The sequence below is a fragment of the Bombus huntii genome, chromosome 5 (genome assembly GCF_024542735.1).
Source record: "Bombus huntii isolate Logan2020A chromosome 5, iyBomHunt1.1, whole genome shotgun sequence".
Taxonomy (NCBI): Eukaryota; Metazoa; Arthropoda; class Insecta; order Hymenoptera; family Apidae; genus Bombus; species Bombus huntii.
Genome location: NC_066242.1, coordinates 10325424 through 10343290, shown reverse-complemented (window position 1 = coordinate 10343290; position 17867 = coordinate 10325424). Strand labels below are relative to the sequence as shown.

General features: G+C 32.3%; 2 protein-coding genes across 2 annotated transcripts; both read right to left on the bottom strand.

Moving 5' to 3' along the window:
• Window positions 1-1085: 1085 nt before the first annotated feature.
• On the bottom strand, window positions 1086-6107 carry LOC126865805 (trypsin-1-like). Its single transcript, XM_050618701.1, has 6 exons — window positions 6069-6107; window positions 5409-5523; window positions 4139-4301; window positions 2864-3072; window positions 1857-2108; window positions 1086-1766 (listed from the first exon to the last, which is right to left on the bottom strand). Exons 1-6 carry the CDS (start codon window positions 6105-6107, stop codon window positions 1645-1647), a joined length of 900 nt encoding a protein of 299 aa, XP_050474658.1. The 3' UTR covers window positions 1086-1644.
• A 4490-nt stretch (window positions 6108-10597) lies between these two features.
• Window positions 10598-15213, bottom strand: LOC126866156 (trypsin 3A1-like). Its single transcript, XM_050619394.1, has 7 exons — window positions 14981-15213; window positions 14178-14346; window positions 13250-13409; window positions 12242-12447; window positions 11572-11777; window positions 11296-11353; window positions 10598-11146 (listed from the first exon to the last, which is right to left on the bottom strand). The coding sequence occupies exons 1-7, from the start codon at window positions 15083-15085 to the stop codon at window positions 11013-11015; spliced, it is 1038 nt and encodes a 345-aa protein (XP_050475351.1). The 5' UTR covers window positions 15086-15213; the 3' UTR covers window positions 10598-11012.
• Between the last annotated feature and the right edge of the window lie 2654 nt (window positions 15214-17867).

The following is a 17867-nucleotide window of genomic DNA, read 5'->3' as shown; positions in this document are numbered from 1 at the left end:
ATGATTGAGAAGAGGTAATTTTTATACCGAAAAAAATAAGAGATTCTTAGTTTTTATTGGTGCATTAGGAGAATGTTTGCTTTAAACATTTGTATAATTTTAATTAAATTAAAATAATTTTAAGAAATCACAACATTTAGGAAATTGAAACTTTGAAATTGCATTAAAATAATTAAATTTCTGAGTAAAAATTCTCTCACCTAAAGAGTAATTTTTATGCAAAAAGAGATGGTCGCGGATATAAATTTCAAGGACCATTTTTTTGTTTAGGAATTCCAATTAATACAAACTTCTTTACTTAGATTGTTACTATCCTAAAACAATAATTTCGAAACTAGAAATAATTGGAATTTTAATTAGAATTAATGAATTATTACTAATATCAATTAATATTATTACCTGAAAATACTAATACTTGAGGGAAAAATTGAAATTAAAAGAAATATAAGAAAGAAGATTGAATATCATTTGAATTTTCAATTACAATATTTGAACTGTTGAAACTCATTTAACTTACATCTCAAAATTAATTGTATTAGTATACATTTTAAGCGTTACGTGAGACTTTGTAAGTGAAATTTATCTCTCGCAAGCAGTTCCAATATCAATGTTAAGCTATTGTGTTACCTTGGATATAGATATATATACATTTACATAGCAAACGTTATATCATTGAGTACTAAATTGAAAGATACATACACGGTGCATCAATGCACACGCTATCGTCCTGATTTCAGTAGAATGTTAGCTTCATTAATTTAATCGTGGTTCGACAGAAAACCGTTACTGATAATTATTCTAGCAACGTTCAGCTGCCATTCACGCAACAAAAGGTGTGACACCAGCATACTTCGAATTATACAATATTCATATATATTACATTTTGAAAACATATATATAAAATCAGAAATTTCAGGATGCAATTACGTTTTATTGAAAACAAATGAAAACGAAAAATAGATATTTATTATAGAATTAAACAAAAAAATCTCCATTACAGATTACTAATTTAATTAAAACGTATAACAACTTACTAAACGAAGTTCAATGTTGTTTTCTTATTTTCTACATTTCTTTAAGAACGATTGGTTTTTTTAAAATAAATACTTTTATTTAGCGCGGTAAATTAAAATATCTCTTCTTTGTTACTATTAAATGATTATTCTAACGTCACAGTTCATTAATGCATTACGTACATGATATAAAAAGTATAAAAAAGTAGTAACATCTATCGTTCACGTATAAAATAACTTTATATGATAATAACAATTAACTGAATCACTAAGTCGCTAGTTTGTAACAGTTTCTTATAGTTTTGTGACTTTAGTCTTGCTACGAATGGAACATGAGCAACGATTCTTTTATATTAGAAAATGTTTTTTAAAGATAAGAATCACGATTACATTGAAGATGATTCAAAAGACGTGGCAGGCTTATAACTATATACATTTTAAAGTAATTTTCTATTTTATACCTAATCAATTAGTAAAACCATACTAGTAAAAAAAATACAACGATTCTCAACAGACACGCTTGAAAATTAATAAATAATTACATAGAACTATAAAATATTATTGCTTCCTATGAAGATAGTCTCACAAATTCTTTGTACAATTATGGTTGTTGATGGTCGTTCGATCATTTTTAATTTGTACATATACATCCTTCTTTCATATTCGTATTGATCCAATTCAGGTACCTAGTTACCCTGGTGTATACTCCAGGATATCCTGGTCTTCCGCAACCAACACCCCAGGACACTATTCCTGTATTGAAAAGTATATTGACAGATACATCTTGATAATTCGAAAGTGAGCAAGTTAAAAGATAAACAGGATGCTGTAGTAATTTCTTACCAACTATTTCAAGCCTGTCGCCTTCGTGCACAAGTAAAGGTCCGCCACTATCTCCTTGACAAGAATCCTGACTGCCTCGACCAGCACAGATCATGTTTTCCGTGATTCGATTAGCGCGATATTTCATTTTACGGCACTGTATTAAACTTAATATCGGCACTTGTACTTCATGGACTTGTCCAGCAAGCGCACCTCCTTCAGATGTCCGCCCCCAGCCTACCACGGTGCCTTCTTTACCAGCCGGATCGCTACCTGAAATTATTTCAATGAATTTTTGTGTTTTATAAGAGAAAGGTCTAGGCAATCCTTAACATTAATTAAGTTATTTTATTGCAATTATTTTGTAAATTTTTTTTGTAAATTTTTGTTTTTAACTATCAAATGCTAAATTTAATCACGAATAAACTAAGTTACTTTCCAAGTTCTTATTTCAATTATTAAATCAATTCACTTCCCAAATTTGGGTATTTTAGAAAAAGAACGATGATTTAATTTAACAAAGTTAAATATTTATTATTATTTTCTAGTCTTTTTTATATTAAGAAACGTGTTGTTGCATCAGTTGAATTTTTGGGTTTGGCTTCCAAAAAAATTTAACTAACACTATACACTTGACGAAAACGCGTAGCAAACATCATCGGTTGCAAAAGTGCTAATCTCTTATGTTAACATGGCCCATTGTAACAAAAGGTGAATGCACTTGTATATATTTTTGGAACATCGCTCAAAACGTTGTTAAAATTTCGATCTGGCAACGTAGAATATTTAATGGAAGAAATATAAAAAAATTGTATGTTCCGGATATTTTGTGTTTAATTTTATATTCTATTAAAAAATAGTACCGAGAGGAAATCCTGTTTTGTGTGCAACATTTTTCTGGACACATCGTAATTTTCATTCAAAATACTCTCTAATATCAGTAATAATTTTATTAAGGAGAATTAAATATTCTCAAACATTAACAAACGTACAATTGCTCATCTCTTTTTACCTTTTCTTTTTATTACCTTTTTGAGGTAAACATACTGGTTTGACAGTTTTAGAAAATTTCACAGATTTGCGAAGTTTCAATAAGGCAACGTCGTGATTGTACGAATTCATGTCGAAGTTCCTGTGACGAATTATAGCGCTCACTGCTCTCATTATGGCTTTTCCGTCGGTATTCACATGTTGGTCGTAATCACCAAGTATCACGCGGATCCTCGACCGTTTTAATCTGAAAAACAAGTGACATTTCATATATTATGGCGAGAAAAAAAATTTTATACATTCTTCAATGCTTTTTTATTAAGCGGAGACCAAAATATCGGAAACCTATTGATGAAATATCGAAAACCAGAGAACGAATTAATCTCTTTTTAATCTATTATTGATGACTAATTTATTTTTTATGATTTTTCGTTCATCATTGGATATATAATAAATTTAGTTTTTGGATAGATTTTATTCTTAAAAAGAAATTATAATTTGTTGTAGTACTAAATATAATTTCAAATAAATAGGAGTCAAGAATAAAAGTGAAGTAAGTTAAAATACTAAAACTTCTGGACAGTTAACGATCTCATTTCAAATAATCCAACAGAGTTCAACAAAATAACAAAGTTCAGAAAAAGAAAAGGACTGCTCATTCAGCATGTTTTTATTTCAACAACGGTCATACTTTACTTTATCCTACATAAAGACTTACACAAGAAAAATTATAGAAACTTTAAAACGCTATCGTTGAAACAATATTCCCGTATTATATAATATATTCCATTCCAATTTTAGCAAACTATCCTACGTAATAATAAAAGTTTCATAGAAAGGAAAGAGCTGACAATAATTTTTAACATGCTCTCTCTTGCAACAACATTCCGTACGTGGGAAGTTGGAAAAGCTCAATAAAGGTATCTACACAATTGCGTAGCAGTTATAGAAACCTTTCATGAACATACTATGTGTATTATAACATAGAAACATTTTGAAATTTTATTGGCAGTATGAAATACTGATCGCGTCATAAGAGAGGATTGAATAACAGACGAACGAAACAAAAGATTTATAATGAGATAATTACAAAATAAAAATATCCAATAAAATGTATCCAATTCGTATTAATCATTGGCGCTCGTTCTAATGCTTTTAATTACTAGCAGTATACATAAAATAAAATACACAGTATACGTAAAAACTTTTATACGATAAATGTTCAAACATTTTTAAGAGGCACTGTAATAATAAAGTTTCAAAGGGAGGAAAATAAGAACATAACAAAATTCTATGGAGTCCAAGAAACTTACCTACGTACACAGTGAGCAGCGGTAAGAACGTAATCATTGTTAACGAGGCTAGCTCCGCAATGAAAGCGACCCTCGTATACGAGTCTCGCCACCCACGGATATTTGTTTGGGGTTGTTGGTTGCCCACCAACGATTCGGTCCTCCTGATTGGATATACCGCATTCTGAAAAGCAATTCATCGTTCATTATTGCTTGTTACGTGTCACCGTCAATCGCTGCAGGAGCCGGAAATAGTGAGGAACGCTTTCTACCGTAAACTGTTACATCGGTAGTCTAGCACGCAATCATATGTAGGTACCGACTGACGTTATTACACTGGACATGGTCAAGTGTAAATTCCGTCACGTGATGTAATAAGTTTGCAAAGTCGCGTGGGGGAAAGTGATTTTTCGATCGCACTTTCGTTCCTTGCCGATGAGGAAGAGGCAAGACAGATAGAACGCTGTGAAAACTAGTTCGTAGATTTCTTTCTTCCCCCTACCCACTTTTTTCTTTGCTTGTCAAGATCCACGGAAGTGAAACTAGTTTCTAGATATGTTTTATCTTCAGGTGAATCGATTTCAGATTTTACTCACGTAATTTAGATTTTTAATATTATTATTCTCTTTCTATTATAATGAAGATTTTAATAAGAAACAAGGTATACGGTTTTGTTTAAGTTAGATATATTTTACCTGTTCATTAAATCCTCTTTCTGTATCTATTTGTTCCGGACTTGATCCCTTCCTTCCATTATTCATCTTAATTTCATATTGTTAAAGTTACTATTTTATTTATTAATTCCTATTATTAGTATTTTCTGTTAATTTTGTTATTTCTAATTACTAAAATATTGAATTTAAATTAACTGCTCTCTCCCTCTCTCTACATCTTTTATCCGTGTAAAATCCATACATTTCTAATGTATAGAATATCAATAAATCTAATGTTTGTTAGAGTAATTTATATTTTTAACAAAATTATTATTATCGTAAAATAAATAGGTTTAAGAAATTTTGTTTCGTAACGTTATCATATATTTTTAAAATGATTATATCAAACTGATATATTTAATATAATTTATTTTACAACTTTCTACTGTGCTTTTACCGTTTCTTGATTGATGTACAGCTATAATTCAAAGAACGTTGCCGAGAATATTTTCATCATTAATAATCTTTTCTGCAAAATCACGAACAATTTCTAAAAATGCGTAGTTTCAAGTAGAAAATAAAATACACAAAAAGGAAGAAGGAGAAAGTGTCGTATCTAGCATACAGTATAACCTTACCGCATGTACAATTCCTTGACACAGCATCATCGTCATCCAAGCTGCTACTTATGTCAAGGCCGAATAATTCATCAAACAAGAACTTGCCCTTTCGATTGCGAGTCGAATTCGTTGTCTGAAAAAAAATGCATCGATCATTCTTCGGCTGTACGTTCACTCTCCATTTCGAATAAGCAAGAAGAACGATCGGGGAAAGTGACCACGATCCGAATTATGGGTCAAGGCCTGCGTCGCTAAAATCAATTCTACACGAACAAACTAAAAATCTTGTATATTACTCATAAATATAATATTCAGAAAATTGATTCTAGTAAAAGTATCGCGAGTATAAAAGCGTGATTGAAAATTATCCTCAATTTCGTAGACATATATGTAATAATTTCTCAATTATATTCTTGGATCAGTAATGAAATATTTGAAATTGTTCATGAATGCATCGAATAATAAGTGTAAAAGAGACGCGAATTTCATAAATCTATAATTCCTCAATTACATTCCTCGTTCTACTAAAATATTTGAAATTATTCATGAGCGTCTTACACGAAGTCTTCCGAAGTACAGGAAGATTTCTAATAACTCCAACAATAAATGCAAAGGAGATGAATTTTATGAATATATAATCCGTCCATTACGTTCTTCGATCTGTATGTAGATATGTACCGAGATATTTAAAATACTTCTCTTCATTTTCATAGGCATGTTATACAAGTTCTTCCGAATTCAAATAAAATTTACGATAACTCCACCAACAGGTCTGAAACTCTAGTAACTCGCAACAGCTATTAAACGTCACTCGTAATCTTCAGTTTCACTATCAAATTTATTACTTACACTAAAATTCGACGTGGTCAACGAATTATTTTGCAGGAACTTCACATTCAAACATGTCACATGAGCGAAAAATAATAAGATTAATCCGAAAGTCCATATTTCGTGCGATATGGTTTGTCGAAACATCTTTCGGTTAGCGACTGTGAAGAAATGTCACGGTAGAAGGTCTTCCCATTCGTCGACGAACCTTCCTAGACACTCCATGTATTCACTGAATTTTCCATGATAGTGCATTCTATCGCGTACCGGCACACCTTCCACTGTTCCTTCGATTTCTTTCTCCTCCTTCTTCTTCGTCTTCTTCACATTTGCCCCTAGATTTAATCGAGAGGCTGCTGGAGATCGGGCGGACGTGGTGCAGACGCTTTCACCGCGCTTCCACGAAGACGTCAGACTGGCCGAGACCAAGACCAACACCGAGTGTTCGACTCACTCTCGAAGAAAGTTCTTTCACTATGTCCTGTTGCTCTTCCCATTCAGTATGCGATGCCGATCGCACATGATCCTCTCGTTTCGAAATTGGCAAGATGGACGTGAATTCGTGTCACGCGACTGCCCAGATTTGTTATATGGCACCGTGTCTTCCGACTATTCGATGCTGTATAACATTTGCACTTGATTCATTAAAAATATTGATAGTTAATTAAGATTTAGACTTAGAAAATATCTAGGTTAATTTTAATTAACGTGCGATTATCAAACTGCGGATCTTTATGTCTGCAATCTAAATAGAAATTTATTTCAAAATCTACCTAATTACGAGGCTGCAGGTAGTTATTTTAATTCATATTTTCACGAGGATGACTAAAAATGTGGGATGTAGACATGTTGTTTTACCTGCTAATCTTGTAACGAGTAATTTACTCTTGATAATTTATATTTTTATATTTTTGCATATTACGTGAGAATTGTGCGCGTTCTTGCACCTTCGAATTTTCTATGTATAGGTTGTGAATGTTCATATATTTATGGAAATTTTAAAAAATTTGAGAACGTGGAATAACATGCAACAGTATATAAAATATCCAAATATGTATAATAAAAAATATATATAAAATATCCAAAGTAGGAGAAGTGTTCATTTTGTTAATTAATTTATGATGTAATTAATTTTAAAACTTTCTATTTAAAGTCCCTTTTTTCGGTTATATTCATGGAAATTTGCATAAAAATTTGCTGTTTACTAATTACGATATCAATTAAAATTAAAATTGTATCGATCGTTCGATTTAATACACAGAGGAACTTTTTTAAAATAGAAATCGAGAATTTGAAACTGTTTGATATTCCAATGGCAATTACTTTCGACAGGCCATGGAATTGTTTAACATTTCAGTTGTAAATGTTAGAAATTCGAGACTTGAAACATTTTCAGCGATCTCTCGAGGTTAGAATTTTAAAAATTCTAGAAATAAATTCTGCGAATAAAAGATATGCAAGTATCTAACTATCAACGATACTTTGACACCGATGTATTGAATTGTTGAAAAATTTCGTAACATTTTCGATAGTAAATATATTGTATATCGTATACGATATTGAAGGAGGATTATTTGTCAAAAATTTCTATTAAATACTAAAACGTTAAGTTGAAACTTATGCTACTCTTGGAAAGAGAAATCGGAATCGATTAATTAATAAGATTTCGTTTTTCAACGAGAAAACGTTGAACATTAGATGAATGTTTCACTCACTTCATGGAATATATCACAGGATCACGATTATTTATTTTCGTTTCTATGCAATTTTTCCAGTGACGAAAAATTGCTGAAGAAGATAAATATAGTTCGTTGGAAAAGTGTGACTAAAGTCATAAAAAAAAAAAAAAAAAAACAGACCTTATATTATTCCATAAAAGATTAATTCTATAACAATATATTGGCTTGAGAGTTTCTTTTAATTCTGCTACGAATTTTCTAAATACTCTAATAAAGTTAGTGATTTTTTATATTTACGTGAATAAGACGTTCGTGATGAAGAACGACGATCGTGGTAGGTATACTTAAGAGAGATATAATGAGGTCGAATATTAATTCCTGATATGAATCGAGCAATCTAGCTATAGCTACAGTCGTATATATCTTATATAAGCACTTTGATTTTTCCTAACTCCAATCTTTCATGAACCGCTATTGCAAAACTCATTCGTGAATCGATATGTCTAATTTCGTTGGAATATATATATACGTGAAAAATTCTTATTGAAGAATATGCTTTCCCGATTATGCATATGTTATATACAAATTTTTATATTTTCATATAATTTAATAATACGTAATAATTTATACTGATATAATATATTACGCAGAAAGAAAACAATTCTGAAGTATAATCTTCATCTAAATCTCGAACTTTATCTCCCGACATATATTCGAAATTATTGTTTTGCCTCTTAAAATACAGGAATCTTAATATCCACTCGATTTTATTATTTTACAACTCTTCCATCGACGGTACACTGAAAGCAACTATCTGCAGATATATTATGTGATATATTGTGGAAATCGGTTACTTTTGTTCGTACGATTCGATTTGACCATTCGGTGAAATATAAAAGAGACACGTTTCCGGTGCCCTTTCAAAAAATTTCTCTTCTAGTGGCTGACTGGACGGATGGCGACGTAAATGTGTTTCTATCCTTGACAAATGAAATCACGCGGTGAATATGAGTTCTGTCATGGGAAGATGTTATTAAAAAAGTTCCTTGCTGCTGGAGCACTCAGGGCTTTGCGTTTACTTTATATCTGCCCTCTGACCGTCATGTGCTTTCTACGACGTATAATAAGAGTTCCTGTTCCCAAGAATTTCTACCAGGGTTGTTTTTCAATCGGTATTTTGTGATTTCGTTGACAACGACTCGGTTTAGTAGAACATTTTGTAGAACTTTTATTTGAAAATTATATTGTATTTCCTTTAAGTATCTTTTTTATTATAAATTAGGAGTATCTGTAAATAGTATAGCGTTTCTTAAGGCTTCTTAAATTGTTTTCTGAAGGTATATTGGTGTAAAAATTGTAAAATACATAAATTTTCTTACCAACCTTATTATATAGGTATTCTTCTTTATGATTTGTCTAATAAAAATCGGTATTTTTTATTCATCAGGTTAATATTCGTGTATTTTTTATAATGTTATATCTTTATCCTTCGTATAATAAGCAGTTAAAGTTCTGAAAGAAGAATTGCATCAAAATACAGTAATTCAAAGAATAAAGAATTTCTTATAAACTAAAGGTTATTGTGTGACCCGGAGTAAAAGCATTGTATGAATTTCGCTTTATGAATTACCCAACAGTTCCAAATATTTTACGTGGTACCAAGTTCCTAGTTCTTGCTGTAATAAATTATTGAAAATCCGAAGAAGAGACGCGTTAAAATTTAATAATTCACAGAATGAAAAATTTCTCACGAACTAAAGAAAAATTTTCCTTGTCATCGTTAATAAATATAAAACAATTACCAAAGATAATTCTACTTTTTACAATATTCTATCTTCATCGTGATACATGATTAAAACTTTAGGAACTTTTCATAAGGAAGCTTTAAATCATATAAAAGAACAATCTGTATAAATGACAATGATTAGTAATTATCAACTAATAATACAGATTAACTTTACTTTTTACAAACATTTTATCATTCTTATGAAATGTTCAATGTAACAAAATGTTTTGAAAGTTATTTTTATTTAATAAGCCCGAAGAGTTGGGATTCCTTGTTTCATTTCGGGAAGAATTAAGAGTCGTTGGTAACGACTGGAGGTTTCACTAACCCACATTCACCGTTGAAAGCAAAACGTTACTGTCTACTGACCCGGTTTCTGTTATTGCCTGTTCATCTCGATCGAGGACTGTCGTTTATCTGACATCTCGTTGCGATGTCCAGCCTTTTTTTTCGAGCCATTCTTTCAGCAATCGTTAGGTTTTACCGGTTTGTTCCTGACGGAGCTTTTGTTCTCATAATTAGTCCGCAAGTACGATCGATGCGTTCACCGTGATCAAACTTCGGATGAAAATTACGCGAAGCTTAAGAATTTCTAATTATGATCATAATGTTTCAATTATTTATGAATTTCTAGAAGAATTATTTTCTCAATTCCATAGATTCGGATTGATTACATCATTGACAACACGGTCAATAGTAAAATATGTTATCATTCTAAAGTTATTGCTCAAAGATATTAAAGTGGTATAAGAGCAGGAGAAATATTATGTTTACGAAATTATTCAGTTTTGTTCTTCTGTAATTTCATTATAATTTTATTTATTTTATGTAATAGTTTGAAGCATTAAATGTATAATAATTTAAATTCTTCGTACTACGGTTTACACTGGAAGGCTTCACAAACAATATTCAACTATTGATAAACATGTTCTTTATTCAACAACTGTTTCATACAGAAAATGCGACATCACAGAAAATCGGAACTTCTTCATGTATATATGTATACACTGGACTAGATCACCTCAGCTACATGCAATTGAACAAACAATTGCAATAAATTAATAATAGGCTACGATGGCTCGATTGTACATATTCTATAACTATTTGCAGTCAGGTCGCGAGCAACAGACAAATATGCAAATATTCGTGAACTTGTCAGAAGAAAATTAATTACCGAATGTTCTTCTACTTCGTCTTAATACTGACCGTACTGTTTGAATGTCTTAATGCGATTAAAAGCGTCGTATTAATAGTGTTCGAAAGGCATGTGTGTCCCTAAGATAATATGTATATACTTATCATATTAGTAACTATGTTTAAAGAAGGAAATTAATGTCGACGAGGTGGTGGGCATACGCATTCGTCATCTAAATGATCTTTAAGCCACCCGAGGTAATTTGTTAACTTTGTGTAAATTCCTGGGAAGTTTGGTCTTGCGCATCCACGACCCCATGAGATGATACCTGAGCAACAAAAATAATTTATATATGCGATACAATGTGTATTAATGTATTATAAATTATAGATTAATATAAATACGAATAAGAACAGAGATAGTGGATAAGTAGCAAATAATTTTGAAATTATAATAAATGATGAATAATAATATTACCAATTATTTCTAAATGTCCAAATGTTCCTTTTACATGCAGAGGACCACCGCTATCACCCTATGACATAACGTTATAGTAGCAGGATAATTCAGATTATAAAATATTGTTTCGTATGTTCCTTTTATATATATTATTTCGCAATAATTATGATAAATATAATATTATTTTGCAAAAAATATAAACATTTATTTGAAATATGCAACACATATGCCATATTTATGAAATTTGCAAAGCATTTAATATGCGGTACGATTTTTGTCTAATCGGATACTTACAAAGCAAGCATCGAGATCACCCGCTAAATATCCTGCACAAAACATATTTTCACTGATTCGATTCTTCTGGTAACCTGCTTGATCGCATTCTTCCTGCGATAAAATTGGGAGATTGACTCTTCTTAATTCATTGCTCACTGGTTCGCTCTCTCCCGTTCGACCCCAACCAATCACCGTGGCAGTTGCACCAGTGTAGTCGATAGCTTCTACAAGATACACGAATCTTACGTTTATTCAGTACATGATACCGTGTATTTTCACGAAATCATGTTTTCGCAAGTCGACAAATTTAATAAAAAAATTATTAAGCAGAACCATGCAATAGTAAAAGTAAATAAAACTAAAACAGAACAATATTCGAGATTAAAAATGAAAACTAACGTAATGAGCTAACTTTTGTCTTATCAATTTTTTTACGCTTAATACAATTTTATATTTATGAAATATTTACGAAGAATTTGACCTGTTTCATATTAAAATGCGAATTATTCAGAAAAAATAGTTCGATTCTCTATTTCCCATTTTACGTTCTTGTAGTTATCAGTAACTCGCAGAAATGTTATTTTAATTTGTATGTTATATTTCATTTTAGTATATTTTTCAATTCAATATAAATCGTTCGTCTGGCTATTGCATGATTTGTTGAATCCAACGACAGAAGTATACTTACTGTCTTCAGGCAAACAGGCAGTACGCACGATACCATTTACATTCACTGCTCGATCCATTTCGATAATAGCAATATCGTTATTGTACGTGTATGTATGAAAATTTTCATGTATAACGACAGACTTGATGCGGCGAATTATGGCATTTTTGTCCAATTTCGTCCGATCATTGTCTACCAGGACGAGTTTGATACTTCTTCTGTCGAATCTGGAATTTATTAACACAGTTACGGAAACATTGAAAATACAAATTTTCCAATGACGTTTCATTAGAAAAAAAGAAGAGCATTTTAATCTTATCGCTGTCAGTTAGCATTTAGTACATATACTTTTAAAATTAAATGCACCGATGAAAGTTGAAATGAAAGTATCATTTCAACAAACGAAGTTAAATTAGTATCATCGTAACGAACTTGAAGCATCGTTACTGCAAACAGAGAGAGAGAGAGAGAGAGAGAGAGAACTGACGAAGAACTTTCAGCATTTCTTCGCCTCATATTTTGTATTAACGAGATAGACAAGAAAAGGAAGGAAAAGTTAAAATTTCATTTCCAAATCGTATTAGCTTGACAAAGAAACTTTTACACGTTTTCAGAAACAGATGGATTTGCGAAAAGCAATCTACTTTATGTAATTTAAGATCTAATGGAATTGACGAAATTTTATCGAATTTCACACATTTCCGTGCCATATATATCACCAATAAACTCACGATAATTATCACAAGCATCATTTTCACTACACGGTGAACAACGTTCTTCAATTCAGCATCTAAGTAAAATAAAAGCAAAGTGGGTAAAACGTATGCAGGAGCACGTACTGCTAAAATTTAACAATCCGTTTAGTTTTGTTTAATTTAACAAACCGATTTACTCCGTGCAATTTCTTTAACTTCTTTCTTTTGTTTAAATTAATTTGATAAATTGACTAAAGGGATTAAAGCGAATTAACGAATACATGTATGCAGGCATATTATAAAATATTTCGCGTGAGAGAGAGATGATACTCACCCAGATAAGCAGTGAGCCGCTGTGAGTACGTGTTTCCGCGTGATTAAACTACCGGCACAGTAAAATGTGCCTTGTTTGCTCAGGCTAACAATCCATGGATATTCGTAAACGCTCGTCACGTTCCCACCGACGATCCTTGTTTTCCGACCCACGCCACAAACTGCAACAGGTACGTAGAAATCGGTCCACAGGCGAAATGTGGTTGCTTATTTTTTTACGCCATTCCAAATACATATGTTTGTATCTTACTTAATCTAATATAATATTTCCGCAATTGTTATATTCATCGTAATCATTGTTTTACATCTATGAAGATGTTACAGTAACTGTTATAATGATTTTGATCGATACTGGCTGGATTAATATGTTGAGAGAATTTAAGAAAACATTTTGTGTAATATGATGTAAAAATAAATTCTACAGCATGCATCGAATGAAAGTTGTAAGATATGTAAAATAAATGTGAATTTATATTCGTTATTATTGTTGCTATTTTAATATTGACATTTGACTAATTCTCATAGTAATCGATATTGATCCTGTTTTGATCCTGAGTTGTATTTCATGTGATTTAAAAACTAATTCTGCGATATATGTAAATTATAAAATTCTCAGGATACAAGTAAATCCATAATAGTTATAACACAATTTTTATATAATAATAATCATCCTACGTGTTTAAGTAAAAATTGAAAAACGAATTTAGCGTGAATTGCAAATAATTACGATGGTTTTTTAATTATTTAGTCGCTGACATCAAACATTTATACGTTTTTTAATTGTTCTTTTTTAGGAAATTTCTTGTTTATTTCCATCAATGGTCTTATTGAAAGTAGTCGCAGACATTTTCTCCTTTTGAAAAATGTGGGATAAATCGTGCCATGGCACTCATACAGTCTATCGCTCTTATTACAGCGTTCTTAATTACCACAGTCGTTGCAGATGTTCGGCCTCTTTGATGGAATCGAAGAAGTTGAATTGAAATCGATGTAAGACACCTCGTCTATCGCCGATAGATCGTCGACCTCGGCGCTCGTAATGTTGTAGTGTGTTTGAACGTTTGATGCTGGCAGGTTCTTCTCCTTGTTCCTTGTCACCTAAATACAAAAGTTAAATAATTATGGGATTTCATAATTGACATGCCACGACATCAAAACAATCTATTAAACTTCAATTAAAGTAAATACATCATAGACGACCTATAAGTGTTTAGCAGAAACTAATTAATTTGATGTTTCATTTAAGACAGACTATCAATCGTATTTATCGTGTAAGACATAGAACACCATTTAAATGACCCAATTCAAATCTATGGTCAATTTAAACTGGTCACCTACAACTAAACTACAAATGTTTATGCAATTTCATATTTCATATTTTTACCAATATAATTAAAAAGCCAGAGTCTATATAAATATTTACCTAGCGTATATTTTTTCATATTTAAATTTCCTCTACACGTATAATCGTCCTCATTCTACTTATGATTCAACCTACTTATGACCCAACAGAGTAGCGTATCGACTTATGATCCAATACGTTAGTAGTATGCACCGATTGAAGATTAATGTGAGAAAAGCAAAAAGCCCAAATAGGAAATCATTTCAAACTCATTATGAACAGGTAGGTTACTTTGTTATAACTAATTATAACTAATATATAATCCATTTCGTCGCGGATAAGGATAACTAATTAAAAGAAAAAAGAACAGAATACAAGAACGTAACTCACCACTCGCGGGAACGCATGGCTGCAGCAACTTATCCAGAGGAGGATCACGACGAGTGTTCGTTGCATTGTCGCGTGGTTCGACATATCGCGTGTCCCGAATGGCATATGCAGCGTGCGTTCGGTTTGCTGGTAGTCGACGAGCGGACACACACAGGCGGGATTTCGATCTCTCGTGTGCTGTACGATATCGGTGTAAGGTACTTACTGCTCGTGCACGTGCCTATGCCAGGCGTGAAAAGTCTAAAGGTACCGTGGCCGTTTTGCCGTTTTATAGTAAATTATAACTATTGAAGAAACCGACCTACGCTGGTCGGTGGGGATCGTCAACCTTGAGTGGTGCGTTTGCATTGGCAGATGTTGCATGTGACAGCGTTTAAATCAACCGTAGTATTCGTGTACGCGGCGTTGTCTCACCTGCACACTCGCTTATCACTGATACACACGCAAAAATAACAATGTCCCATGAGTAAACGAATAAGTAGAATTTATGTGTGCGAGAGACCGAGTAACGACCAATGTCAATCCGCACCACCACCACCGCAACAGTTTTTGTCTCCTCCTACGTTTCAGACCCTTTCGTACCCGTCCTTCTTTCCTTCCTTTCGAAGATCCGGTAGACTGGATCAATGTCACTTTCGTCAGACGAAATTCTTCACGACCCGCCGTCGCTATTGTTTTCCAACGACCGAACACTGTCAGACGCGTGTGTAGTTGAGACACACTAATTGGAAGGGTTTCGCTTATCAAGTGGAGCAGGTCTTTTCATTGATCGTGGGTTTGTGAAGATCTTCATGCTGTAGGTTTTTCATGGTAATATCGATAGGCAGAGATTGAGTGTGACTGAAATTTTGTGTTTAACGGTAGAACAACTGTTGGTGTAGTTGAAATGACTAATTTAATAATTAATAATTTATAAGTTCAATTTATTTTTCACGATAGGAATTTTAGAGATATTATGCATTTTGGAGGATTTGAACGATCTGTCGTAAAATGTATGAATAAAAACTTATTTTTCACCTTACACTATATATTCTTTTATGCAGCTTTCGTTTTAATTTTTGACATACGTTTTATGATTCAATCTAATAACTACAACTATAATTTTTAATACATTCAAATCACAATCTTGTTCCACGAGTTCCTTTTCCAGGCAGCTCCTCAATTGTGAAAGGAAACAGTGTACCATCATATCCAAAAGATATTAAAACTATCTAACCTTTCGTTCACGCAACATTTACATGTTATTCAACATTTTCATTTTTAATGAAGGGTGTTTTATGAATAATGTTATACGTTAACCGTTAATGTAAGAATTAAAATGTAACGCTAGAAACGAATCTGCATTAGAAAACTATATTTATTAAATGAATTATGCATGAATTATACATTAAAATTATTCATTTTGACAGGAAGTCAGAGTTTATGTAGAACTTTGAGACGGCGACAGAAATTATTGTAGGTCCATGAAACAGTTTTGCCCTATGCATAAGTAGTAAAGATTTTACTAGGCGAGATTCTAAGAAGTTTGTGAGAACATTACGTGGGTTGCCGTTGCGGTCTGAAACCGGGTCAATGTAACCAGTCTTTTGCCCTTGTCTTCAGATTCGTAAGGCTAACGCAAATGTTTAACGAGTTGCGACTTAGTCGGAAACACATCGTATCTTTCTTCACGCGGAATCTCAGTATTCCGGAAAGAGTGTAGTAACTTCATTGAAACAATTATTGCAGTCGTGTTTGGTTAATTATACAACATGTGTTAGACTGGAACCTAAACATTATTCACATAATTGCTCAAGTAAAATCATTCTTGTTATCTTATGTAAATTCCAGGCACTATGCCGGTTTATTCGTTGCCTTTTAACGGGGTTATCACTTAAGTTTCGTATAATAGCTTTTGGGCTATTATCTCTAAATAGGTTTTGATTATCTGTCTGTTTCGAGTGGATAGTGTGAACGTAATAGATGAAGGAATTTAAAAAAATTTCTTTTTGATGTTTAGGCAAATTGATATTTTCGTGAAAATAACTAAAGAAATGGGAGCTTGTTTCACGTATTAAGTATTATAACAAATAATTTTGTAATTTGCATATTTTGTATATATATTTCACCAATTTTATATATTTAAACGGATAAATATTTAACCTATTAATTGTTAATAGTAATATATATTGTTTAAAGAATTTCTAAACGTGTAACGTTTTAAAAATACGAGATATACTATAGAAAAAGAAAATACTACTTATACTCCACTTGGGGGAAGCATGTTTCCCTAGGGTTTATCAACTCGAATCGTAATTTTCACGTGGCTATTGATCGCATGTGGTCCAATAATTATTGTCTCTTGCTGATTTCGCCGCGATTCGTCCATGTCGATTGGCGTACCGTTACGTTCAATACCGAACAAGTTTCGCTGGTAATGAGGTTCCACCATTTCGACATTGGAATTCAATTATTCAGGGTAAGAAACTGCGCACTCCCTTGCCACTTGGTGTTGGTAACACACAACGATGCATACGTATTTTACAGTGAATGGACTTATACGAAGGAACGAGCGCAATTTACAGGATGATTGTGTCGTTTATGGAGCAAGAAGTGGAGAAACGTTGATTAAACAGAGAAGCAAAACTGCAAGATCGTTCGCATGCAAGAAAGTGTTCGATAATTTATGAATGCTCCTGGTTACTTTTAATGGCCCTAGCATGTTTTTTAATCAGAAAATTAATCGATCACGTTCAGAAGATCGGTAAAGGATGTGGCTTCCGAATGTAATTTAAATTCGAAACGTAGCAAAAATTTTCATATTTTCGCGACGGTATTTGTATTTTTTATTAATTTTGTCCAAGTCCTCTGAGCACTTCCTTTTTTAAATAGGGCTTAGGTGTAGGAA

What these genes read in the sequence shown, in the direction of transcription:
- LOC126865805 (XM_050618701.1), bottom strand. Translation starts at nt 6,107, where the DNA reads ATGCCTATGAAAATGAAGAGAAGTATTTTAAATATCTCG. An exon ending in GCTGCTCACTGTGTACGTAG is followed by an intron (nt 3,073 to 4,138) that starts GTAAGTTTCTTG and finishes CTTGTTTTTCAG; the next exon opens with ATTAAAACGGTCGAGGATCC. An exon ending in CGACAGGCTTGAAATAGTTG is followed by an intron (nt 1,767 to 1,856) that starts GTAAGAAATTAC and finishes TTTTCAATACAG; the next exon opens with GAATAGTGTCCTGGGGTGTT.
- LOC126866156 (XM_050619394.1), bottom strand. Translation starts at nt 15,085, where the DNA reads ATGCCATTCGGGACACGCGATATGTCGAACCACGCGACAATGCAACGA. An exon ending in GCCATGCGTTCCCGCGAGTG is followed by an intron (nt 14,347 to 14,980) that starts GTGAGTTACGTT and finishes TTTTGTATTTAG; the next exon opens with GTGACAAGGAACAAGGAGAA. An exon ending in TGGACATTTAGAAATAATTG is followed by an intron (nt 11,147 to 11,295) that starts GTAATATTATTA and finishes TTTGTTGCTCAG; the next exon opens with GTATCATCTCATGGGGTCGT.